The sequence below is a fragment of the Giraffa tippelskirchi genome, chromosome 1, assembly GCF_054371585.1.
Source record: "Giraffa tippelskirchi isolate mGirTip1 chromosome 1, T2T-mGirTip1v1.2.pri, whole genome shotgun sequence".
Classification (NCBI taxonomy): domain Eukaryota; kingdom Metazoa; phylum Chordata; class Mammalia; order Artiodactyla; family Giraffidae; genus Giraffa; species Giraffa tippelskirchi.
The window spans coordinates 219,642,338-219,669,565 of NC_137275.1; the positions used below are offsets into that span (position 1 = coordinate 219,642,338).

General features: G+C 41.4%; 1 protein-coding gene across 3 annotated transcripts in view; it reads left to right on the forward strand.

Annotated features, from left to right (window-relative positions):
- The window catches only part of PAPPA (pappalysin 1), a 557,592-nt gene that overhangs the window by 393,006 nt on the left and 137,358 nt on the right, over positions 1–27,228 (forward strand). For all 3 annotated transcript variants that reach the window (XM_081575791.1, XM_081575790.1, XM_081575782.1), the window contains one exon: positions 23,310–23,438. In XM_081575791.1, the coding sequence (XP_081431917.1) occupies positions 23,310–23,438 (129 nt within the window). The remainder of the gene's footprint in view (positions 1–23,309; positions 23,439–27,228) is intronic.

Consider the following 27,228-nt stretch of genomic DNA (forward strand, 5'->3'; position numbering starts at 1 on the left):
CATGTATTGCTGAAGCCTGGCTTGGAGAATTTTGAGCATTACTTTATTAGCATGTGAGATGAGTGCAATTGTGTGGTAGTTTGAGCATTCTTTGGCATTGCCTTTCTTTGGCATTGCCTTTCTTCTTTCATATTCAGACCTATTAAGGTGCCAACACAATCTCTATTTCACCTCACATCCTTGGTATTCTCAATTTAAGTCTTGGAGTAAATGATAAGGAAAGGATGAACTTTCCTGGTAACTCAGCTGGTAAAAAATCTACCTGCAATGCAGGAGACCTTGGTTTGATTCCTGGGTAGGGAAGATCCCCTGGAAAAGGAATAGGCTACCCACTCCAGTATTCATGGGCTTCCCTGGTGGCTTAGACGGTAAAGTATCTGCCTGCAATGCAGGAGACCTGGTTTCAATCCCTGGGTTGGGAAGATGCCTTGGAGGAGGACATGGCAACCCACTCCAGTATTCTTGCCACAGAGAATCCCCATGGACAGAGGAGCCTGGCAGGCTACAGTACATCGGGTTGCAAAGAGTTGGACACAACAGAACAACTAAGGACATCATTGCACAGCAAGGGAAGGATATATTCCTATAATCTTGGTGGAAATTATTGTGAATATGAGTCCACATTTTTCAAATCAAACCCTAAGTCTCTTCTTCTGGATTCCACCTACTCAGAACCCCCATCAATAAGCTTAGAAACTTTATAGTTCACTCATCAGTTCATTTTCTGGGTGTATATTTGTTGATTCCCATCATGAACCCAAGCACTTTCAAGGCACTAGCAATGCAGTAGTGAATAGAGCAGAGAGGATCCTTACTTTTACTGATCCCTCTGATGTAGTTGGAAGAGACAAACCAGGAAGCACTACACAGAACCCCAGTTGGTTAGAATATAGTGATTTTTAGATAGATTGTCAGGCAAGGCCTCTGTGATAAGGTGACATTTGAACAGAGACTACAAGGGTCTCCTCATGACTTATAATAAAGGCTGGGTGACCTATCATCATTGAGATCCTAGCCTGTTTGGAACAGAAGTGTCTTGTAACATGATCCTTGGTCTTTGATCACTGTCTGACCTATCTTATCTTTCGCTGTGTATGTTTATTCCTCTTACCTGGTTCAGATTCTTAAGTACAAAATTTAGCACGCTTATTTGTAACACAGTCAGGGTTCCGTGAATGCTTGTCAGGTGAGTGAGTGAAGAATGAGTCAGCAGTAGCACAAAGTGGGACTTCTCAGAGACGAGTTTCTTGCCTCCAGATCTTAGCCATAAGATTGACATGTGATGCCATATTAAACGTCAGAGGACTGGGAAATGTTAGATCAAATCGGGGTCACCTGAAACGGGTGGCTCCTTCATGCTGTTTCTGTGACTCTCAAGCTGAGTCACCATTTCATTTTTTTTCTTAGGGCCATTTCTTTTCCTGGCTCTTTCTGTATATCACTTAGTCATGTGTTCTTTGTTCTTATATATGTTCATTTTTTTTCTTTCATCCATCAACCAAATAGTGAAAATCTATAATTTGATTGTGTTTGGTAATAACTCCTATGTTCGCAGATATTTACTAGGTGTCTTGTTCTGTGCCACGCTCTACACTTGAACTAGAGAGCCCCGATGCCTGGCCTTATGAGCACACAGTTTAAAGGGGGACACAGGAAAAAAAATCAGGTGATTATGCTGCAGCATGAAAAGTGTGTGGGGTGAGGAGCATAAAAGAAGGCTATATAAAACACAAGAAGGGTCTCTAACCCAGCTTGCGATGATTTAGGAAGGTTTCTTGGAAGAAATTATGTCTAAGTTAAGACCTGAAAGAGGTAAGAGTTGATTATTGAAGAAATTTGCCACAGGATGGATGGCTGAAAAATGGATGCTCATCAAAAACTGATAAATACATAAACAAATGAATGAATGAGTGAGTGAATGGACAGATCTAATGTGCTTCCTGGCAGAAGAGCATGTTCAATCTCAGATCACATGTAGAGTGTGGAGGAGGGTATGTAGTCACCTGGACTGTCTATCCACTTTAATCCTCAAATCTACTTCATTCCTTTTAACTGCTACATAATATTCCACAGTAGGAATGTGCTACAGATTATTTAGCTGTACTCATGGTCACGACTACTCAACAAATGGAAGTGCTTTGTCTTTGCCCATTGGATGGGTAAAACATGACTTTTCATTGGTGTTCCTGTGATTGAGCATCTTGAGTGAGCATCTTTTCAAATATTGACTGGCTTTGCATCTCCTCTTCTGTTACTTGTCTATTAACATGTTTAAGTGCTGTCTGATTGTTAATCTTATCGTATGTCAGTTTTCCTAGCTGCTAAATTGGGGTTTTAATGTCAGCCCTCCTGCATATCCATCAGTGTTCTTGGAATCTAGGGTAAAATGGGTAGTCAAGAATGAACTAGCGTTTATGAAGGAGTTACTCTTAGAAATCATATATTCATTGATATCTTTCTCAAATGCCCCTTGGATGGAAACCATGCCACCTTTGAAGATACAGTGTTTAATAAAAACCAACCCAGGTTCTGACCTCAGCGGAGTCTAAATTTAGTCTCTCTATGCAGGTAACATCTACTACCAGTAGTACTAGCTTCCCTACTGCTAATAATTACCATAGAGAATGTACTTCATATATGCTCAGTCATGTCCAACTCTTTGTGACCCATGGACTGTAGCCCACCAGACTCCTCCGTCCATGGGATTTTCCAGGCAAGAATACTGGAGTGGGTTGCCATTTCCTTCTCCAGAGGATCTTTCTGACCCAGGAATCGAACCTGGGTCTCCCACATTGCAGGCAGGCTCTTTACCATCTGAGCCACCAAGGAAACCCTCAGTAAATGCTTCATATATGCTTAGTATTTTTTTATAAGCCTACCAATGAGATATAGCTATCACTATGCCTTATTTTTAGATGCGTAAGATCAGGCTCAAAATGATAAAGTCATTCAGTCATTCATTTAAGGTCTTACAGTTAATAGATGCTAGAGTCAAGTTTTACATCTCCTTGCCTGACCCTAACAGATGTGCCTGGCAAACTATAGAGCGTAATCATTGTTATGACAGAAAAAGGATAAGGTGGTATCTTGATGAACGGAGAAAGTAGATGTTAAAACTAGTTTTTCTTGTTTCCAAGAGGCAAGAGAATAAACACACACAAGATAACTTCTTTTCCATCTAATTTTTGAACATTTAAGCAGATGAGGAAGAGGAGGCTTGATAAAGTGTGGTCATGGTCAGAGCAGCATGGTTTCCAAGAACCTGTTGCTGAAATGCCTGCCTTGCCTGCATTCTGATGTTCTGTCCACCAGGACACAGGAGCAACATCACGATTGGTAGCTATTTATACAAGCTCAGAACAAATACCTCTGTTCCTAGCTCAGGCTAGCAGTGTACACAGTCAGCACAATCTTCCTCTATTTCTAGAAGCTGGGCATTATTCACCTACAACTCCCTCTCATCCGTCTTAGGCCAAGTACCTCTCAGAATGAAATACGGGCTCTGGGAACATTAGGGTAAGCAAAAGCGTTTAGCAAAATTAACCGATCTCCAGGATCAGCAGCAGCCATAGAAGTGCTCTCTGTCTGTAAGTTCCCTCATATTTTTGAAAGTGTGAGGAGCCCCTGTTTGGTGCTAACAACATTGAGATAACTCATCTATGGATCAGTCTGATGCATTACTTGATTTTTAAACCAGGTCATCATTCTAGTGTCTCTTCAACAGATAGTAAGACTCACCGAAGTTAAGTGTTGAACTCAAGCCTCCGTTGATAAGCATATTCATTCATTTAGTCAGCCTTTTAATAGTAAGTGCCTTCTGCGTGTTAATCTCCATGCTGGCACTGTAATTCTGAATCTTATAATTGGATAGGAGGGCTGGTCTGAATAATAGCCCAAATAAAAATATAATTACAGGCTGAAGATTATTATTATGAGAGGTTATAATAGAGCATAATTCCCTCTTAAACTAAGGGGGGATATACAAAAGACAAGACTGGAGATGCAAGCAAGGGCAGGATGGTGAAGGGAGGTTATGTTATGGAGTTTGAATTTGTTCATTGGGAAGTGGAGGGCTAAACCCATCAGATCTGTATTTTTATAAAATTGCTCTTGGTACTCTGTGAAGAAAGGGTTGAGGAAGAGTGAGAAAATCCATTTAGAGACTATTGCTAAAGTGCAAGCCAGAGGCGATTATTCGCAGGAGAAGCGGATGAATTGGAGGAATGCTTACAATGTAGAACCAACAGGGCTTGGCGATGTATTGGCCTCACGGGTTCTGAGAAGGAGCTGTCCAATGACTCCCAGGTTTCTGGTTTGAGTATCTGGAATGAGGGAAATGTTATTTCCTGACATGGAGGAATAGGTTTTAATTTAGTGTTTTATTAGAGGGTGGGGTGGATCAAGCGCTCCCTTGGAAAACAATGAGTTGGTGAAGCCGGGTTGTACTGGGTGTCCTAATGTCACCTGCTTCTTTGTGCTTTTGCCATTCTCCCTGTGGGTCGGTAGGATGGGCTGGACTTAGTGGTACAGCACCCATTCCTGATTTTTTAAGAAAACAAATGACTAGGAAAGAGAAGGAAAATAACAGCCGTCAGAGTAATTACAGATGTGGGAAGAATGGAGGAATTTATCTCACACTGGGCATTGGCAAGAGGAGTGGACAAAATCCATTCAGTCTGTGCTCAGAGCCGATGACAATCCTCAGGACAGAACTTAATGGGTTTATGTTGTGTCTGTTAAAGCAGGAACCTCAGACATGACTTAGGAGAGGCTGGATTCAGAATCAGGAGATCTGATTCCCAGGCCAGCACACAAGGGCCTTGCTGCGTGACCCTGGCCAGATTCTTTCAATGCTTTTGAGCCTTAGCCCTGATCCCTGGAAAAAAAAAATGGCTGATGATTCCTATCCATACAGCCTCACAAGGGGTGTCCTGAAAAACTAATGAGCTAATGGACTTGCAAGAACATGATGCAATCTGGGGGACTATAAAGACTGAAATGTTCATGATTCTTCCTATTGTTTGGTTTTCATTAGGGTTGTTCTTGGCCTGGCTGGAGAGTATTTGTGAAAGACAAACATACAGACACGCACAGACACACACATGAAACTGTTTCCCGGTCAGCTCTACCCAGAGTTCAGTGCTGGATTTGGAGGCAGAAAAGATAGTTGTGCTTTAATCTCTGTAGCTGAGCTAAAGAAGAAGAGAGAAAACCCACGAAGGGCTGGCCCTGGAATCAGGAGACCTGGCTTGCAGCAATGATCTCCTGAGATTGTGCTATATTCCTGGCCCATGACTCCCCACTTGTGGGCCCGAGTCCCCTCCATCTATGAAATGAAGGCCTAGGTAGATGACTCTCAAAGTCATTTCCAGCTCTGACATTCTGTTCATACCCTCCTGGAGCTCTTACCTGCCCCAAATGTCTAATTCAGTAAGAGAGAAGGGAGCAGGCTGCATGTCCCATGGGAGCTCAGAGACTGGCTGTCTATACAGAAACCCTTCCAGGTGCACTGGGGCCCTCAGAACTCCTCCCTGACCTGCTTCATCTCTCTCTTAGAGTTCACCAAGCTCTCCATTTGGGACAGTTTCAGAATGCATTGGTGCATTTTTTTTTTCCTGTTCCGTGCCATTTTGATTTGAGTGAGATACCAGAGATGGGAACTAGGTTGCATTTGCTGCATTATCTTCAGCTTCTCGTACAAGGACAGGCGTGAAGCAGATGGCCAATAAACATAGGTCAGTAGAGGCATGAATGAACAAATGAGTTAACGCTTTGGCAGATGAGTAAGTGGTCAGAAATCTGTGCTAATTCAGATGATACCTGGTATATTGGATGTCTTCCTCTAAACGTCTCAACTGGATTAGTCACCAGAGGAGCAAAAGGAGTAAAGAAAACCTTACAGGTCGGCCTCCTCTCCTCTTTGGGCCTCCGTGTCCTTATTCCTCAAGTCAAGGGATGAAGCCAAATGATGAAGGTCAGCCTGCCATTCACTCCGCAGGCATTGATTTAGTGCTGTCCTTGTAACCAGCCCCATGCCAGGCAGTGGAGATAAAGGAGGAACCATCCCAGTCCTCTGGGAGCTTCATCTCATTAATATGAGAAGGGGACACCTAAGTGGTAACGAAAGTGAGAAAAGTGATACATTAAGGGAAGCAAAAGGGCTAGGAGATCCTCACTCAGCTTAAAAGGTCAGCAAGACCCTCTGGGAAAAGGTGGCGTCTTACCTGGAAAACTCCATGGAGCCTGATGGGCTACGGTGCGTGGGGTCACAAAGAGTCGGACATGACTGAAGCAACGTAGCACACGTGCACGCTAAGGTCAGGCCATTTAGATGGGGAAGTGGGGGGGGCTGTTTGTTCCTGCTGACTGTGGGCTAAATTCAGAGGACGGGGAGAGTTTGCGCAAAGAAGCCGGAGAGATTGAGAGGAGGAGGTCTGTAACGGTGGTTCTAGATGGCCAGGCTCAAGGGCCTGGACTTCATCCTGAGGGTGGTGAGGAGCCGTTCGGTGTCTTCAGGTAAGAGAGGATCCTGATGAGATTTGGTTTTAAGAGCACTCTTTGGCTGTGTGCGGCTCCCCGGGTGGACGTAAGGTTAGATACCCCGACCGTAAATGGCGAGGGAGGTTAGACAATGTTGCTGACAGTGAAGCAGAAGATGGCCCCTGATCTAGGGCCATCAGGGTGGGCGCAGAGGGACCTGGGTGGATGCGTGGACCCCCTGATGGTCAGAGGGAGGAGGCAAAGGAGTGGGTCCTAGAAGTGCCTGTGGTACTGGGGTCTCTGAGTCACGTGATGGGAAGATGGAGGGATGTTTGGTTTGGGATAGGAGACATGGAAAAGTGTCTTCCCATTACCAGTCTATGAGTCGGTGGCAGGCAGACAGCTACAGTTGGCTTTGAACTATGGCATTTCTGTATATAGACTCAGGAGCAATGGAGGTGAGCTTGTGCGTGTGCACGTGTGTGTGTGTGTATGTGTGCATGTATGCATGTATATGTGTGAGTGTGTGTGTGTATCAAGGGTGGGCAGGCAGGACCTGTGAGACCACCTGTTTTCATCATCCATTGATTCTCAAAGTGTTGTCCAATGTTCTCAAAGGTCCCCTGGGGGGGTCGTGGGGTTAATCTTCTGTCGCACTAATACCTATAACGTTACAAGGCATGGGCTTTGTTTTCTACCCAGGATTAATCATTCACTCGTGGGCTTTAATACAAGCCAGACACCACCTCGCTGTGCCTCATGCAGAGCGATGCCAGTCCCCCCTTCCATTTTAGTGCCAGCTTTCACATTCCTATTGTCAGAATGGGAAGCAGGGTTTTTTCACCCCAGCTTCAGTATCCTATAAACCGAATATTTGAAATCTCCCATCCAAGGATGTTAGTCGAAAAACACCAGGAAAGCTGGACTCTGCCACTAATTTTCTGTATGACTTGAGGCAATGAATTTCCTCCTCTCTGACCTCAAGGATCCAGCCCAGAGTGAGCCGCTGAGCATGGGATAGCCGAAGCCTGATTTCTACATTTCTGTAGAAATGTGTGTCCTTCTTGTGCTAAGCTACTTGTATACAAGCTCAGTCCCCAAGTTTTCAGCAGAGAGAATTCTGGGGTACTCAAACCTCCGACTGTCTAGGAATTAGACTCAAAAACTCTTAGACTCAGAAGGAGCATTGAAGCACTGACCCTCCAAACGAGAGCGCGGGGCCCAGAGAGGGGAGGCCGTTTCCTCAGAGTCACACAGCCCTTCGGTGGCAGGATGGGGACTTGAACCAAGGGCTTCCTGATTCACTGGCAGGTGCTCCTTTCCCCACAACGCAGAGCGCTGGAGTTTGGCCAGACCCGGGGATTCAGCTTTGAGCTCCGCTCTCTCTGATCACGAAGGAGCCTCCATCGGCTGCTCGAGTGAAATCATAGCAGGCGGACGCGCGTAACGTCAGGGCAGCTGGTGCCGGTGAGGGGGGTGCTATAGGAAATGAGAGAACGCATTTGGCCAAGCTCCGGGTCCACGTGACCCTCCGAGAGCCCTCATTTCCAAACAAACTCAATCTTTTAAGTTCAAGTTCTCCCTCTCGTCAGAAACGTGACTTCCTGCTCCTAAGAAGCCCGGCTTACAAAAGGGGCTCGGCAGACTCCGTGGACATCAAATAGCTCTTACAAAATAGCGTTTTGATGAGTTAAGTGTAAATGAATCAGAAACATAAGGATTACATTTTCCCCAAGCGCACATGGGTTTCAAAATTCGAGGGGAAATGTCGTTTGCTAGCTGCACGCCTAGACTTTCGCCGAATCCAAAGCATTCTTGGGGAGGGTGAGGGCTGCGGGGGGCGGTGGGGGGGCGGAGCAGGAGGGAGAAGAAAGAGACGCCCAGCCCCCCAAATGGTTTTAGATGTGGTGCCAAATTCGAAAATGCTGTGGGGCTCACCCTTTGCCAGTAATAAAATCGCTGGCCACCCAGAGAGGCCAAGGGGAGGAGAAAGGAGGCTGCCTTCCGCGCTGGCCCCGAGTCCTCCACAACTGTGTTCACTTAGCGCCGCTCCATCACCGGCTGTCACCGGTCCCTCCGCTCGGCTCCTGGCCCCGGCGTGGCCTCGCGTCCACACTGTGCTGAGCGCCTTGTTTACCTCCCACCGTATCTGGTGTTTCGGCTCCCAGGGGTCTTGGCGACCGGTCAGCTTGTCACAAGCCCCTGCTCTGTAATCAAGAGACCTGTCCATCACCAGCAGGGGTGTTTGGGGAAGCTGTCACACGGCGCCTTTGGTTGCATTCAGGAAAAACAAGAGTCCCTTGTAGTCGTTTTCCTCCCTCCTTGCTTTAATGCTATCCAGGTGTGGCGTTTCCCCTAGACTGGGAAATGTCTTCCCTTCAAATCTCCACCGGACGCAAACAGCCAGCTAACTCTCAGGCCTGCTGTTACCTTATCCCCAGATTTGAAACTCGGAATCTTTTTCTAATTTCCACATTGACCCTCCATTCTTTGTCTTGTGTTTTATTGCACTGCACCAAGAAAGTAGAAAATCATTTCAATTGGTGGTAAAAGATGATTAAAACAAAATAACAAAGGCCTTGGCTGCAAACTGTTAGTTTTATTAAATTTGCTACTGTGTTGTAAATTGGTACCAGGGCAAACCTTTGGACAGTTATTTCAAAAGCTGCTGGAATTCATCAGTTGAGTGTATACATCTGCTCCTTTCTGAGCCTTATACAGAGTGAGGGCAGCATCGTCAGCATGGAAAGAATGAGTTGTGTGTTACCTGCTTGAAAGGGGTGGACCCGAGTCCCATGGGGAGGGATACATATGCCCAGTGGATTCTCAGATCCCTGCTTTCTCATTCTTTGTTCATTTAATCCAGACCATGAGTTGGAACTCACAGCAGTCACCAAAAGAGGAATAGTGGATGGACATTGCAAGACAAAAGTTCATTTTCCCAGACAAAGATTCTTTTCTTGGCAACAGAATCTCGGTATTCTGAGATGCACAGCTTTAACAAAAGGGCACTTGAACAGAAAGGGCTGCAGTCTACCAGGTACTGGTCTTGTAGGGGGGTAGGTGGCAGTGGAGTTAACCCAGGCTGTCTAAAGACCTGGGTGCTGGTTTGATATCTCAACTCCCGTTAAATCATCTACATTCTGACTTACACAGCTGGAGACGGGGGACTTAGGAAATCATTGCATTCAGTCCCCTGCTTTTACACCAGTGGGTTCCCATCGCTCAGTGACTCATGCCGCAAAATCTTCTTGAGAACCTTTCACCATTTACCGCACACTCTCAACTGACCATTGTCGTCAAACTTCAGCACTTCCTTTGATTTAGCTTGAAGGCCAGTCTTAATGCACTGTTCTTTCTCTCAGAACATTAACCTGTGTCCTGTTCTGTTCCTACTGAATGCCATGAACATCATTTATGTCTTGACATTTCCCTGTGTGCACTATCTCAAACTGTTGGTGCCTTCAACAGATATTGTTGGAAAGCTCTCCTGTGCCAAGCACTGTGCTCATTACAGAGATGTAGCAATGAAAGGCTAGCATTTCTTTTTGTCCTAATAACACTTAATATACAGCAAGGAAGACATCTAATTGCAACAAAGAGTGCTGAATTTTATAATCAAATGTGGGGGGATATGGACACTTGGGGGAGGAATCAACCTAACAGTGTTAGGAGTCTTCCCTTCCTCATCCTTCTAACCGCTCTTGGACCCTCTTTTCTGTTGGTGCTCTTTAAGTTCTTCCTTGAATTACAGTCAAACTGTATTTGGCTTATCCTCTCTTTTGCCCACTGAATTATTTGAGAACAATGATGTTGCCTTCTTCATCTTTGGAATGACTCCTACCAGAAGCTTCTTACATCCTTTTTATTTGAATTGCACAAGGAAAGCAAGGTTGGGAGACGAGAACTAATTCATCTAAAATCACAACCAAAGTTAATGGAAGAACCCTAGTCATTTTTCCTGACATGTGGTCCAGGTGACATCCACAGTGATGTCAAAATGCCTTTCGAGTTGTCCCTTCCCAAAGGCAGAGGATATTCTCTGCTTCAAATAATTAACAACTGCCCTCTTCCAATAAAATCTAAGCCCAAAAAACCTCTCAACCTAGAAGAAAAATCAAGTGCTCTCATAAAAATTCAGGGTGATACTCAGACAAAATTGGAATTAGGAGTATGTTATTACTGCAAATAGGGGGAAAAAAACAACTGAGTGTATGAATGTTAGAAATCCTTTGGAGAAGACCACTCATAGCTTCAGCCATTCAGTGAGGAAGAATATTTTGTTGTAAGTTTTAGTTCTCTTTAATCAAGTTATAATATGACAACATCTAGCACAGTGCCCAAACTTGATAGGTAGTTTATTTCCACATCATTCATCCCGTGGGGAATATTTGGTCTTTCTGCCTTTCCTCCAAACCAGTCATCTCTACTGCCACCAAAATAGTCTTCTTTAGAACAAAGCTGGTTGTGTCCTTTGCCTTGAAAGCCATTTCTCTTCTTCCCCAGCATGGTTTTTCCTTACGCCTCCCGCCAAGCCAGTATTCCTTCTCTGAGAAGTCTTTTCAGACTCTTCCTTTGTGTCTGATACTGCCTGTGCTCCCTAGAGACCTGTTACACTTTTTAAGCTGTGTTAAAGCCATTTGTGTTATTGTCTTTTCTTCCCGCACAAGCCTATGAGTATCCTAAAGGCAGGACTGTATGTTACTGATCTTTGAATCCAGAAAACTAGGAGAAGTTGGGACAACTCAGTGAATGCTGTTTGGATGAATGAATGGATCAGCCAGGGAAGTGATATACACATATTTATTCAGAATTTGAAAAAGTGGTCAAAGTCATGAAAGTAATTAGATAGCATAAAGCTAACTAGCTGGACTTACTTCTCCTATGCCCTTTTTTCATGAACGCTACAGATGAAATGGGCTTCCCTGGTAGCTCAGCTGGTAAATAATCCACCTGCCACGCGGGAGACCTGCGTTCAATCCCCAGGTTGGGAAGATCCCCTGGAGAAGGGAAAGGCTACCCACTCCAGTATTCTGCCCTAAAGCATTCCATGGACGGTATAGTCCATGGGGTCGCAAAGAGTTGGACACGACTGAGCGACTTTCACTTCACTTCAAAGATGAAATAGTATTGACATATTTGTGCACTTACATTGATAGAAAATTGTGTGTTTGTGTGTGATAATACATAAAAAGATACATGAAGGATGCTAACCAGAATGTTCTTCTTTTAAAAAATTATTTATTTATTTGATATTTATTAATGTTTTTTCTTTGTGGTGGACACTGCACTGGGTCTTTGTTGCTGCAGGCAGACTTCCTCTAGTGCTGGCAAGCAGAGGCTACCCTCTGGTTGCAGTGCCCAGGCTTCTCATGGCAGTGGCTCCTCTGGTTGCAGAGCATGGGCTTGTGGATGTGCATGGGCTCAGCAGTGGTGGCGCACAGGCTTAGTTGCGCTGTAGCATGTGGGATCTTTCTGGACCAAGGATGGAACCCGTGTCCCCTGAACTGGCAGGCAGATTCTTAGCTCCTAGACCACCAGAGAAGTCTGGAGTATTCTTGATAGCTGCTTCAATGTGATGGAATTTGATATAATTTTACTTTATTTTAATTATTTTATATAGTGCTTTAATTTGTTAAAGCAAGCATGGTGATCTCTATGGTTAGAAAAAAAAAAAGTAAAGCAGTTGTGATGATGTTACTATCCCTTCTCAATTAAAACAAAAATCAGCTCTCACTCTAGCAATATGCTATTGCTTAAGCTATTTGTTCTATAACTCTACATAAGCAATAAAATCTACTTTAGTCTGAGTTGTAGCTTCCTAAAAGACTTTGGAACTACAAGAGGAGCTTGTCTTATCTTCAGATATTTGCAGTGGTCTATACTTGATTGGCGATTAACGCACTGCTGACTAGTGTATACTTATCCAAGGAGTCCTCTCAATATCATGGAAATATCAAGGGTTCTAGAGTCAAATAGCATGATTTAAATTCTGCCTTATAATTATTGTCTCCCTGACCTTGAGCAGATCACTGAACTACACTCAACCTCGATTGAACAGTGCAAATGGTTTCTATCTTTGAGGTATATATTAGTAATTGTATGTGAAAATATGGACCAGCAAACTAAAAATATTTCTAGTACAAACATCTATCCAGTCATTTGAGATAAAATACAACTGATGTAACTAGCATTCTTCAAAATGCATGACAGATCAGAGAAGTAAATAAAAGAAAATGTTGCTACAGGCAAACAATAAAATGGAACTGAGAACTAGGCAGGTTAGCTCTGCATCTAGTTGTATTGATGTAGTTTGGACTGAATATTCCCACTTACTCCAGGAGACAAGATTTGGCCCTGAAACTCTGAAAAGTGGGAAATTGTATCTGAGGGCTTCAGAATTAAGTTAGGACTTCTGAAAGTTACATGCTTAGTGAAAGGGTGTATTGAGGGGAAAATATCTATGTCTATGTCCTATACCTCACAAAGATTTGAGGTTTGAGTTTACATTGCTCACTATGGTCTGGGGATGCCTGAACTGAAAAAACTAACTGGAAGCAAAATGAAAAAGATGAGTTCTAGATGAACAATGTTTCAAGGGTACCTAGAAATTATCCTCTGAGAGGGAAAGTAGACTTGACCTAAGGGAACGCATGATTCCCCACAGATTAAAACTCAGTGAACATGAGTTGACATGTCAAAAAAAAAAACCACAAAAAACATAAAAACTTAAGAATAAGGGTCAGAAATCAACATCAGTTTTTATTAAATTTTGACATTGATAATAAGTATGTACATGCATATTTTTGTGTAACCAGGAAAAAGAAATAAAGTAAGAAAGTATGATCTGTAAAAATTAGATGGGCTAACTAGGGGTAAAGAGTGGAATAAAGAGATCCAGTATATCCAAAGGGAGGTGAGAAAGGGAGGAAATAAATAAGCAAAGAAAAAGGATGATAAATGGAAAGCATAACAAAATGGGATAAATTAATCTAATTAATAGTCACCACACTAATCAGATTAAAGTTGACTATGAAGATATAGATTCTCATGTAGGATTTAATTGAATATAAATTCATTGAAAGGTTAAAGGTAAAGGAATGGAAAATATTTGCCAGGAAAAAACTAACCAAAACACACTAATATTAATATCAGGCAAAAGAAATATTAAGACAAATTTTTTTTTCTAAGATATAGTGATTACCATATAATGATAAATGGAAGTTATATGATGATTTTGAGCTTGCATATACCAAATAACATGCCATGAAAATATATAAATCAATTATGACACTTACCTTTAAAAAAAAGTGATAAATCCACAGTGGTATTATAATATTTTAACATACTTTCTCAATAATTAATAGATTAAGCAAAAAAAAAAATAGAATAATAATCTAGTTGACTTTGAACAACACATACAAAAAAGTGTTTCATCTGACAAAAATATATAGAACCCTGCTACTGAATTAAGTATAAATATTCTCTTCTAGAATGTATAGAACATTTTTTTTTAATTTATCATGTCCCAGGACACAAAAGGACAACAGGAAGTATCAAGAATAAGTATCACATAGAACAGTATTTCTGTCCACAACACAACACATAAATATATAAGCCAGTAGACAAGCAGACAAGTAAATAAATGAAGAGGGTTAAAACATCTTTTTGATCAATTAAGTGTATGATCAAAAAAGCAAGAAATCTTATATACGATATTGGGTGTGCTTAGTTGCTCAGTCGTGTCTTGACTCTTTATGACCCCATGGAGTGTAGCCCACCAGGCTTTTCTGTCCCTGAGGATTCTCCAGGCAAGAAAGAAGAGTGGATTGCCATGCCCTCCTCCAGGAAAATCTTCTCAGCCCAGGGATCAAACCCAGGTCTCTCGTGTTGCTGGCAGGTTCTTTACCCTCTGAGCCACAAGGGAAGCCCAAGATTACTGGAGTGAGTAGCCTATCCCTTCTCCAGGGGAACTCCTCAACCCAGGAATCAAACTGGGGTCTCCTGCATTGCAGGTGGATTCTTCACCAGCTGAGCTACCCCAAAAGCCCATATATGATACTAGCAGACCAAATAAATCAGTGTATTAATAAGCTACAAACTCAAACAAATACATATACATTGCATCAAGTGGATTTTCCCAGGATAAAATGAGATGTTAAAGTTATATGGTCCATGAATATAATTCACAAGACCAGCATATGAAAATATTTTTAAAAATAAAATTGTCTTACTAGATGCAGAATTTTAAAACTTAATAAAATCAAGTCCCTTCGTGATAAAAAACAAAACCAGTAACACCATTGGTCCTACCTGACCCAGCTAGGCAAAAAAATATCAACAAAATTTCTGATGATTGAAAAGGGAGAAACTAAACTATCATGACCCTCATCTATAAAAGACTACATAGAAAAATTAATAAGAATCAACAAATTAGTGGAACTAATAAAACAGCCTATGAGGACTGATGAATAGAATATCAATCTATAAATTATTTTTGTCAGCTCTAAGACATGAAGATACAAATATAGATATACATGCAAATATGTTTATATATGTGGATGGGTAGATAGAAGATTAAAGCTACCATTTACTATAGCACTGACATCTATAAAATGCTTAGAGTTAGGAATATATCCGTAATAAAAAATCATCACGGTTTTTATGAAGAAAGCTTTAAAAACTTTACTGAAATCATAAAAGGAGACCTAAATAAATATAAAGATAAACTATATAGTTAAATGGGAGGATATAATGTCATAAAGAAGTATTTTATCCTCAAATGCATCTATAAATTCAATGAAATTGGAATTAAAATCCCAACAGGCATTTCAGAAAAAAAAACTAAAAATTCACATGGAAGAATAAAAGGGTCTTTTGATGGAGAAAACCAAAGTATAGAGTGGACTTGTAGATAAATCAAGACTTTTTTAAAACTATGGAAATTAAGACAAATGCCTATTGATAAGATAATAGGAAAAAAATAAACTAATGAAACAAGATAACCCCCCCCAAAAAAGAAAGCTTATCTAAGTTCTGAATGATATATGGCAAAGAATGTGTCACAATTCAGTAGTGAAAGGATTAAGTTTTACATAAATAATGTCAGACAAATGATTCATCTCTATTTGGGGGGAAACAATCCTTACCACCATCATTTTAAAAACTGTTTGTAGTTGATTGAAGCCATACATGTAAAAATAAAAACTTTAAACTATTGGGAGAAAATAGGGGAGACTACTTTAATTTGTGTTTGTGAATACGTTGGAGTAAAGAAACATTTATTTAACAAGCCAAGAAAAGGCCAAATCATGAAGGAAATTATTAAAATTTTTTATTCAACAAAACAACCTAAATAGAATGAAAAAAAAAAAATTGCAAAGGATCAGTATCCAGTATCTGTAAATGCATGGCATATCAATAAAGACAAAAGAACCCAATTTAAAATAGGCCAGAGTGATAACAGTCAGCCAGCATAGGTAGAAACATATGTTGTCAACAACACATGAAATGATACTCAGGCTTGTTAGTAATCAGGGAAAGGCAAAATAGAATAAAACCATCAGGGAAGCCCCTAAAATGTTAGTCTCTCAGTCATTTCTGACTCTTTGCGACCCTATGGACTATAGCCTGCCAGGGTCCTCTGTCCATGGGATTCTCCAGGCAAGAGTACTGGAATGGGTTGCCATTTCCTTCTCCAGGGGATCTTTCTGACCCAGGGATTGAACCCACGTCTCCTGCATTGCAGGCAGATTCTTTACCATCTGAGCCACCAGGGAAGCCCAAATATCATTTAATACCCATCAGATTAGCTACAAAGTTACATGTTTGGTAGAATCTAGTGCTGCCAGGGACCTGGAACAATGGAAAATCTATTGGTAGGTGTGTTAATTGGTACACTTTTGGAGAGTAATTTAGCAATATCTAATAAAGTTGAAGATGCAATTATCTTCAGCCTGGTAATACCATTTTAGACGTATTTCCTACAGACACTCATGCTTTATATGCAAAGGAACGTGAACATGTATGTTTAAAGCAATGTTATTGGAAATAACAAATAAAAAGATTACCAACGATGATAGTAATAATGACAGAGATATAATCTGGGTGCCTATCAGGAAAAGAATGATCAAAGGAAGTATATTACTGCATTGATCTATATGATCAATATGTGTGATCTCAAAAACAATGCTGGGTTTTAAAAAAAACAGCTACACAATAATAAATGTAGTATTAAAACACCTAGGAAGTTTAAAACATGCATAACAACACGTAGGCACAAGAAGTATAAAAACACTCCTGTGAGAGAGAAATGAGATCCAAGGTGGACTGAAAACAAAAAATACAAAACAGTATATTTTACTTCTTTTACACCAAAAAGAAAAGAGGAAGAAAACATGGCAAAATGTTTTAATTTGACAAAGCTGGGTGGTAAGCCTAAGGGGATTTGTTATAATGTTCTTTGTATTTTTCTATATGATTAATATATTTTCTAACCAAAACAATACTAATGGTATGTATAGTGTGCTTGGGCACATCATCTCAGGCTCCAAAAGTGACTGTTTCCTTCTCTTCTCGTGGCTGGAAGCTGGTATATGAAGCACCCAGGGATTACCCTCTTATCCTTAGCCCAAGGCAGCCCTGGAATACTTGGGCTTTTCCTGAGCCAGAGGCATCCTAGGTGGTCCCCCGACCATGTCTCCCAGCTTAGTCAATCTGGGTGGCAGATTTAGAACTACATCCTTCTCAGCGCAGAATTTTAAATGCTGAGGCAGCTTCTAGCTTGTAGAAAAGCCTGTGGCAGGAAGATTCAACACCACATTCCTCGTTAAATTAGAGCTGTTTGTCACATTCTTCCCAGATTCCCATTTTGTAGATGAAGAAATGAATGATCAGAGAGGAGGAATGGCTTGCCCATGATGAGCGAGTCAGTTGCGGTGTTTAAGAGAATGTGTGTCTCTCCTGACTTCTAGAACTTCCCAACTGGTCTTTGTATGCAGATGCTACATGATTCAAAAACTTGATCTCTTCACCTCTGCTGTCTTTCTGGTTTATAACAGCCAGAGTCTTCACCTCCAGAGAGCAGTGTCTTGGGATGGAATTAGTCAGACTTGCCTAAGTTCCTGTCCTGTGACAAAAGCAGTGTGACTATAGGCAGGTAGCTTAACCTCTCTTGGTGTTTGTTTCCTCACCTAAAAACTTTTCATAGTAAATATTCAAGGGACTGCTGTTTTGCTTAAATGATGTTATTCGTATGAAGTGCCAGGCATAGTGCCTGGCATGTGATAAATAGCCAACAAATGAAAACTACAATTGCTATAATTATTGCAGAAGTAGGGTATCAAAAAAGTATAATACAGTTCAGTTACAGACTATAGAGACAGTGTATGATAAATGAATGCTATAATATGGAAACAATAGGAGGTCAATAAGGAGGAATCAAGAGGCTCAGAGAGAGTTTCCTGGAGCAAGCAAAATGGGGTATTTCCATTGTGAAATGATGTTCCCCTGCCCTCTTTCTCCTATCGTACTTTTGTAGTTCTCATTTTACCTTCACAGTGGTATGGGACAAGAATCATACATCTTAATTAAAAGGTAGGAAAACAGACTGAGAGGAAGAAAGTGACTTGCTTGTAGATTTCAGAGGGGTTTTTAATTGACCTGTCATGATACTAATTACACACCAACATTTTAAGAAATTGACATTTTTGCCAAAAGCTAGGTCATGGTGTGTTTAGACTCCTTAATAACATATATTTTCTTAAGATAATGATTTTATAATCTATAGCTAAATTTACTTTCAGGTTGTGCTACAAATTTGATACACATCACCATCAATACATTTCTGAGGAAAAGTACTGAAAATCATATCACTTAGAAATGTCAGTGTTTTTATTTCTAATTGCCAGAGATGCAAACCTAAGGCAGATGTGTCATTTGAGACATTAGTGAAACAATGATGGTTAAATATAAAAGCATTAAAAAAAAAAAAAGAAGTCATACTAAGGATGCAAAATAAGCCACCCTTCAAAACCAGCCAAACAATCTCATCACATTTAAATACTGCCATTTAAACTTACTAGCTAAAAGCCTGAGATTAATCTGAGATGTGAGGCATTAATGATTGAATTCTAGTGGAGGTTAGCTTTAAAATAAACTGGCACTAAGAACTCTATGAGAGAAATCAGAAGTGATGAAACTAGTTGTGTTTCAGATGAAGTGGTAAAAATTTAGCTTTAAACGAACAGAAATAGGAAGTTTCAGGTGGAAGCGTGTGCCCATCGCTGCCCTACATGAGGAGGTTTTGAGCTGGAGAGTAGCTTTGGATATAAAAATATTCTGATGGTGTTGGCGAGACTGGAAAGGAGAGATGCTCGAGGCAAGAGGGCGAGCCAGAGCTGTCAAGGTTGGGACGCAGGTGGCAGCAGGGATGCACAGGGAAAGACATGGGAGCTGTTGGATGGGGGAGATTGACAAGGCTTAGGGTCTGCCTGAATTTGGGGAACTCAGGAGGGGAACGGGTTCCAGTGACAGCATTAAGACTTTCCAGACGGTTTTCAGAGCAGCTGAAAGGAACAACCTGACATTAATGTCCTACTTTTAGGCCAACCATGAAATAGGTCCTAACCTCCAGCAAAGCCTTCAGAAACCATAGCCTGTCCTTCTCAAAAAATTCTCTTCTACCTTAGGCTCTTGAGAAAAGAGCCCTAGTTTAGCATTCATTGTGACTTTAACTTGGAGAAAATAAAGTTTTATCACAAGAATTCTTAAATGGAAAAGTATAATCTTTTTCATAGCATTTTTGCCATGACTTCCCTTCTCTACCTTTTAATGAAGGGAATGGCTTCTAATTTCCTATGTGAGAACTTGGGATAACAACCCCTGCTCCAAAGAGCCACTCTCAGGCTTCTGAGAAATAATCATGCATGTGCCATGCATGCACTGTTTGGAAGGAGGGTATTAAAGTTTCTCTACCAATCAGATACTTTCTGTGTAATGCCAGCATGTCATAAGAAGGACAGTGGTGGAAGTTACTGGGGAATCAGTTTTGCCCCAGGGTAAAGACAAACCTTCTGGGATCCAGAAATTTCAAAAGTTTAAACAGCCACCTAGAGAGAGAGATAGAGAGAGAGAGAGCGCTGCATGCCCTGAGGGTGTTCTGGCCAAACACTGTGGCAGAAAAGAGACTTTCCATCGAACCATGACGCACATGATAGATGATGATCTTATTCATCTTCATGGGTTTACCAAACCAAGTTTATATATAGTTATCTGTCACTCCATTCCTTCTAGTAAAGAGAGCATAGCAAAACTCTCAGTGGATGAGAATGTTGATAATTCAGCTTTAATAGTAACAGGTTAACATTTGTTAACTATTTATCGTTGGCTGGGCGCATAGGTGCTTTATGTGTTCTCACGTTCAACCTGTGGGAAAATGCTGTGCAACCAGGCTCATGACTAATCTGAAATAGGCTCAGAGCACTGCAACACCCACCTATGACTTCCCAGAGAGCCAGTGTGGAGGGCAGTATGGAAACATGTGTTTGCTCACCTCAAAGTGGTGTTTACTGAGAAGGAGGAGGAGGGAGAGGGGAGGAGGCCAGGCAAGGTGGGGGAGAAAACATTCACAAATATTAGCAGAGGCCCTGAATATCATCAGGCATAAATCATTTGGATGCACATCACGAATGAAAAACACAGGATAGAGACATAATCTTCACAGTCTCACGCTTTTCCACCCAAGTGCTCCATCCGCTTCAGACACTGACCATATGCCCCCAGTAGCCTGGGAGGCAGCCTGTAGAAATTTTTTAAATTTTATTCCCTAATTGGGCCATAATTGTTTAATGTAAAACATACCTCCGTATTTTTTATCTTTATTTTTTTTTTATTTTATTTATTCGACTGTGTCGGGTCTTAGTTGTGGCATGCCGGATCTTTGTTACATCATGTGGAATCTTTTGTTTGAGCACACACACTTTCTAGTTGTGCTGTGCGGGCTTCGAAGGAAACAGGCTCAGTAGTTGCCGTGCGTGAACCTAGCTGCCCTGGGGCATGTGGGAGATTAGTTCCCTGACCAGGGATCAAACCCAGGTCCTTGATATTGCCTGGCGGATTCTTGGCCACTGGACCTCCAGGAAGTCCCAGCCTCCATATTTTAAAGCAAAATAAATGTACAATAGAGCGCATGTCATCTTTATCTTGGGCCTTCATGCATCCCCTGGGAAAGCCATTCTTCCCTCTGCCCCAATATTCCAGTTTCAGAAGCACCATCTGAAAATGTATACATTCATTGGTCTAGAGGTGGTTCAAATAGCCAATAAACTTTTATAAAAGCCTCTAATTATATCAACAAATTAGCATTCCAGAGGTTTACAAGGCAACCATTATTCCTACAGTTATACATATGATATCTCAAGTTTTTTAAGCATCTTGCCTACTTAGTTTTCATTGACAAAACACTGCTGGAATCTCCAGGGATTTCTGGTCTACCCTCAATATTCTTACCTGCCCCAGCAGTGCCAAAACAAACTCTCTATTGGATCATAAGTCCAGCATTCTCAGAAGGGTCGTGTTCTTTGGCAGCCTCCTTCAGTGCTCATAAACTCGAGCTCGTCATTGTGTTGAGAGTCAGGAGGTACTGTCTGCTGCACCTGTTATCTTATTGGCCTTATCCAAACAGCCCCAGCCCTAGCAGCAGCTGAAACAGCAGATGGGCAGGAGGACTTGAGATTTTTTGACACCATCCTTTTGTTTATGAATCCCCCCTCACCTCAACTCTGGAATCTGATAGGAATTCTCTGCGTTACCATTTTGTGCTTTTTTTTCCCCCATGACACATTTTTATTATTAAAAAGTAATTAATTGGTGCAGAGGGAGATGAAGGAGAAGAATAACACTTCCCTTTGAAAATGGTCAAAAAGGAAATGGGGATGGTGATTTGGTCATGTGGATAAATATATCTGTGCCCTGGAAGATAATTGCCAGTATCCAGCTTCCTTCCATGGCAGGGAGTTCAAGCAAGGAGCTGAGAAGAGATAAGAAGAGGAGGAAGGTGATCTGGTATAAGGTTGAGTGCCAGAAAAGTGGAACAGGCATTGCTCTGTGGGGTCTTGAGAGCAGAGGAGAGATGCAATCTAGGCAAACTGGAAATCTAGCAGGAACCAAAGCCTGGAATTGCAATTGCAGGACAAGTTTTCCCTTTGCAAGGAGTGAAATTGTTCAAGCAGACCTGAACTAGGAATTAGGGAGGCAGGGTGCAGGATATAATTTGATGCCATATGGTTGTAAGCAAGTTACTTAATCTCTTCATGCCTCAGATTCATCATCTGTAAAATAAACGTGAAACTAGTAGTATACATGTAGTGTTGTTTTGATTCTCAAATGAGAAAACACACAGACAGTGCTTAGCCGCAGGCTTGACATTTATTTAATAGATGCTGCTATTATTATTATTTTAGTCAAGAGTGAGAGGCACAGAGCGGAGCAGGTGGCAGGGACAGTCATTGGATGTGAAATGTAAGAAAAGGGCTTGCTCGCTTATATGGGGTTTCTGCTCAGGTCTCAAAATGAGGGCAGTAGATCAGACAATGCCCACAGAATCTGGCATGGTATTTTCCCACCTCTGTGCTTTCACTCATGCCATTTATTTTTCCTAGATGGCATTCTCCAAGACATCTTTGTTATGAGCCATATACCATCCAATTCTTATCCACCAGGGTTATTCTAAAGATTAAATTAAAGATAAAAAGTGCTCAGTCACTCAGTCGTGTCTAACTCTTTGCAGCCCCATGGACTGTAGCACGCCAGGCTCTTCTGTTGATGGAATTTTCCAGGCAAGAATACTGGAGTGGTTGCCACTTTCTACTCCAGCCAGGGATCGAACTCACATCTCTTGTGTCTCCTGCATTGGCAGGCAGATTCTTTACCACTAGCGCCACCTGGTAATATTCATGGTCCTATGTCAGTTGATGCTCGGAGAAGGCAATGGCACCCCACTCCAGTACTCTTGCCTGGAAAATCCCATGGACGGAGGAGCCTGGTAGGCTGCAGTCCATGGGGTCGCTAAGAGTCGGACACGACTGAGCGACTTCACTTTCACTTTTCCCTTTCATGCACTGGAGAAGGAAATGGCAACCCACTCCAGTATTCTTGCCTGGAGAATCCCAGGGACGGTGGAGCCTGGTGGGCTGCCGTCTATGGGGTTGCACAGAGTCGGACACGACTGAAGCGACTGAGCATGTCAGTTGATGCTACATTTTAGTATAGCCCATCATAGGTGGGAGAGTGGCTTAGTCACAGTAGACATTAAATTAAAAATTACTGGATAACTAATTTATGTATGGATTCTAAAATGTGACACAAATGAACATATCAACAAAACAGAAACAGACTCATAGACATAGAGAACCTTCTGTGGTTTCCAAAGGAGAGTGGGATGGGGGAGGGAAGGACTGCAAACTTGGGATTATCAGATGCCAACTAGTATGTATAGGATGAATGAACATCAAGGTCCTCCTGTACAGCACAGGGAACTATATTCAATCTCCTGTAACAAACCATAGTGAAAAAGAATATCCAAAAGAATGTGTGTATGTGTATAAAGGAGTCACTTTGCTGTACTGCAGAAATTAATATAACATTGTAAATCAACTATGCTTCAATAAAATTGATTAAAAAAACATAAAAATTATTGAATAATTAAATATGTGTGTGGTATCAAAAACAAGCCAGACTAGTAGAAATGTACTCAAGAGGATCCATTTTGTCTGTCCCCAGCCTTGCATCTGTATAGTTAATAGTCTTCCTTATGTTTTTATGTTTTCCAGAGATGTACATCTTGGCAGTACGTACCAGTATTGGGTCATCACTATTTCAGGAAATGAAGAGAGTGAGCCATCACCTGCTGCCACATACATCCATGGAAGTGGGTACTGTGGTGATGGCATCATTCAGAGGTAAGTAGGTCTAGCTACAGACAGGGCTGGGGGCAATGCTAATTAGGCCAGAAGGTGGTCAGGGTGCCAAAGAGAAGAGCTTATGGGCTACCCTTCAGGGTGTGAGCTGTGAGGGAGCCCCAGCAATCTGCAGGTCGATTTGTCTGCAAGTAGTTTGCAGGCCTCAGAAGAAAAGCAGTGACTCTTTTTTGAGCAAACACATTTCTCAAATGTGTAATAATATAAGATTTCCACAGAGCTACCATTCGGCACTGACTACCACTTTGCTCTTGTTCCTAATTGTTCCCTGTGTGCTACAAAGATTCTATTAGTTTTTTCCACCTCAGTCCACATTCAGTTAACAGGACACAGTGCGCCTACGTGAGAACACTTACATTCTTTGCTGGTTACCGTTTACATTTATTAAAACTGAAAGTTTATTTATTATTTCTATTGTGTTATATCAACAATTTACAAAACGGGTCAGAGTCTCATAAAAACAGCAAAATATTTCAACTCTCTGTAATGTTGAAACCATAAATAGTAAACAGTCCTCTAGAGTGAACACTGAATATGACTATAAGTACAGGAGGCAAATGAATCAGTAAGTGTAAAGATTCCACACGAGCAGCCAAAAGAAAGGAAAAGTGTGATGAGAAGATATAAAGCTGTGTGTCTAGAAAATGGGTTTTATCGAATCATCAGTCCATTCATCCCCTGTCCACAGGGCAAGATGTTACGCAACTGAGAAATAGTGGCGAGAAGCCATCAAGACTTTTGCATTGTTGTAAAAAAAAAAAAAAAAGAAAATTTTGGGCTTTTTTTTTCCCCTCCAGAATAAGCACAAAAATATTTTGTCACTAAATTAAATAGTTTTGGCCCTCGAGATGAAAAAGAGACCAAGAATCGTTCACAATTAAACTCCTTATTGCTAAAACTGTGTTCTTTATTGCAATCACAGTTACAAATCACACTATTGCTAAGGGACTTTTAAAACTATTGGCAGATTTAATAATAAATATTACATATGGAGATGACACAACATGGTATTGGCAAAATTCCATCATTAAATGGCACCATTGGGTGTCACAAAATATCTGTGCACCATGGGATTGCAATTACTATTTCTGTGGGGGGAGGGGCACTATAAAGAGAATTTATTTCACTGATGTGCAGAACATGAATTGATTCATAGGTATAGTTCATATAATGAAAGAAAAGGGCTCAATGACTGTTTCACTGGTTTATCATTGACACTAGTGCTAGAGGTCAAGAGCAATTTAACTGGATGCTGATGATTTTTTGGTGTGTAAGATACACTGGAAAGCTGCTATGGAATGAAAGGACCAGCTAGGAGCACAGCAAGGATGATGCAGTGATGCAGAGAAAGAGTGTGTACGTGAATACACATTCACACAGACACCCACTATTGGCCAGCAGTTTGCCTTCTGATCATGGCTTAGCACTGAAGGGAAAAGCAGATGTCGAGAATATGATCAGATGCCAGCCAGTGAGTTACATCTGCCCAACTTATTGTGCAAAAGGATAGCAGTATGTGCAAGATAGTGCTCCCCTAAACACCCTGAAATAAACCAGCTGCTACAAGCAGGGTACTAAGTCAAGTTTTTGAAATAACGAATGACTTTTTTTTTTTCTTTACTGTTAACACTGATAAAGACCAGTATTGATTATTTGTGCAATTTCAACTGATTTGCTGAAGTGATGTAGCTCAGGTATATATATATTCACGTCTTAAACGTCCTGCATTTATAATTTCAAAGCTGAATTATCTAGATTTCAATACAGAGGGGGGTAATAATAAGGATTTTTAAGTGTTGAATTATGATGCAAACTACCCGATTGCCAAGAAGTTGACTCCTCAAGCATACAGAATAAAACTCCACACTTGTCAGAGATTGACATTGATGGCGTGCTATTGTGTATATTTAAGATCCTCATCCAGGTGCAACAATCCAACATGAAGATACGGTTTCAGGCACTTAATGTAACAAAAGTGGGCAAAGGGAAGCTACTCACTGTTTACTTCCACACGAAGACATCGACTTCTAGCTTTTGATATAGCTGTTGTCTGATAGACCCTGAGCAAGTGAACAAGATCATCTCCAGGGAAAGCGCTGCATCTTTTATGGGCCCAAGATTAAGCTACATATCTAGAACATCCAGGAAACAGACACGGTCATTGCCAACAACCCATAATTGTGGCTTGGGATTTTTTAATTTAGCAAGAGGAATAAAAAAGAAACTCACTATGTGTAGGAACTGGTCTACAATTCTGTCTATCCATTTTGGAATCAGATATAGATAAAGCTTCCTTGGTGGCTCAGATGGTAAAGTATCTGACCACAGTCCGGGAGACCTGAGTTCAATCCCTGGGTTGGGAAGATACCCTGGAATAGGAAATGGCAACCCACTTAATATTGCTTGGAGAATCCCTGGACAGAGGAGTCTGGCAGGCTACAGTCCATGGGATCTCAAAGAGTCAAACAGGACTGAATGACTAACACTTTCACTTTTCAAAGGTATACTGATAAAACATTGCAAGCAATATTATCACTGACCTAAAACTGCTAGTAGTAGTAGTAATTTAAATATCATTCTGAGCAAAGTTCTTTAGTATTTTGTACCTGGGATTAATAACCTTCATAGACATCAAATAGGTATTGCATTACCTGCAGGTACCAAATAGTTGTTGACATAGTTGGTAGAAAACTGAATGCAACTGACGAATGATTACCTAAGCAAAAAAAAAAAAAAAAAAAAAACTTTGAGAGGAAGAAGGGCTGTCATCTTCGCTAATTGGATTTTTCATGGAATAATACATGCTAATTTGCTGTATATATGCAAAGGAATTTACAAAGAAATCCAGATAGACTCAACACTCAGTGAGGCCCCTGATGAATAAAAGCACTGGATGACTGTTATAATGATAATTGTAAATATTTATTGAGACTCTACTAGGCAGGAGGCACTGTGCTACACTATAATCTCCTTGGGTCCTTCCAAAAACCATGTGAGATAGGCCTTATTACCTTACTTCACGAAAGAGACAGCTTGCCCCCATAAGATTAAAATGGTTTTCTGAAGCTTACATACCCAGTAAGGAGCAGGACCAAGGTGTAGGCCTAGGAGCCACATTCTCATCTGGATTTACCATTGCCGTGCTGTAACTGATGGCGCTGCAAAAGTAACAAGCGAAGGGATAGCTCCGTGCTGTTTCCTCTTTCCCAGACACTGTGCCAGGCGCCAGGGTGCTAGGATGACAAAGACTCTGTCACGTCCTTTGGCTTCTGAAAGCCTAGGGTGGGGTGCTCTCAAGTAACAGGCAAAGGTAGTTGGTTTGACAAGCGCTGTGATAGATGGAGCCCCTTGTCTTTGGACTCAAAGAAGATGGCCACCCACTCTAGCCTGGGAGGTCAAAGAAGGTTTCTCAGAACTTGTCTATCTAATGATAGATCTGGCATGCCTAGAAGATATTTGTGGTGACCCTCATGTTTTGCTTAAACCAATAGAACATACTGTTTGGGTGGTGAGGGAAGGAGGGTTAGAAGTGTTCTTTGTGGATTAGGGAAACCAGCCCAGGTTAAAAAAAAAAAAATCTCTCCCCAGATAACCTATGAAATAGTTAAGACTCACAAGGCCATCACTGATTTCCAGTGTGCAAGGTTTGCTTGAATATGGGCCCAGCTTGGAATATAGAATTCTTTGCTAATGGCTTTGCAGATAGGAGAGAAGTTGGGGGCCTCTTCAAAGATCAATGCGGTGTCCTGGTCATCATAAGCATTGATCACAA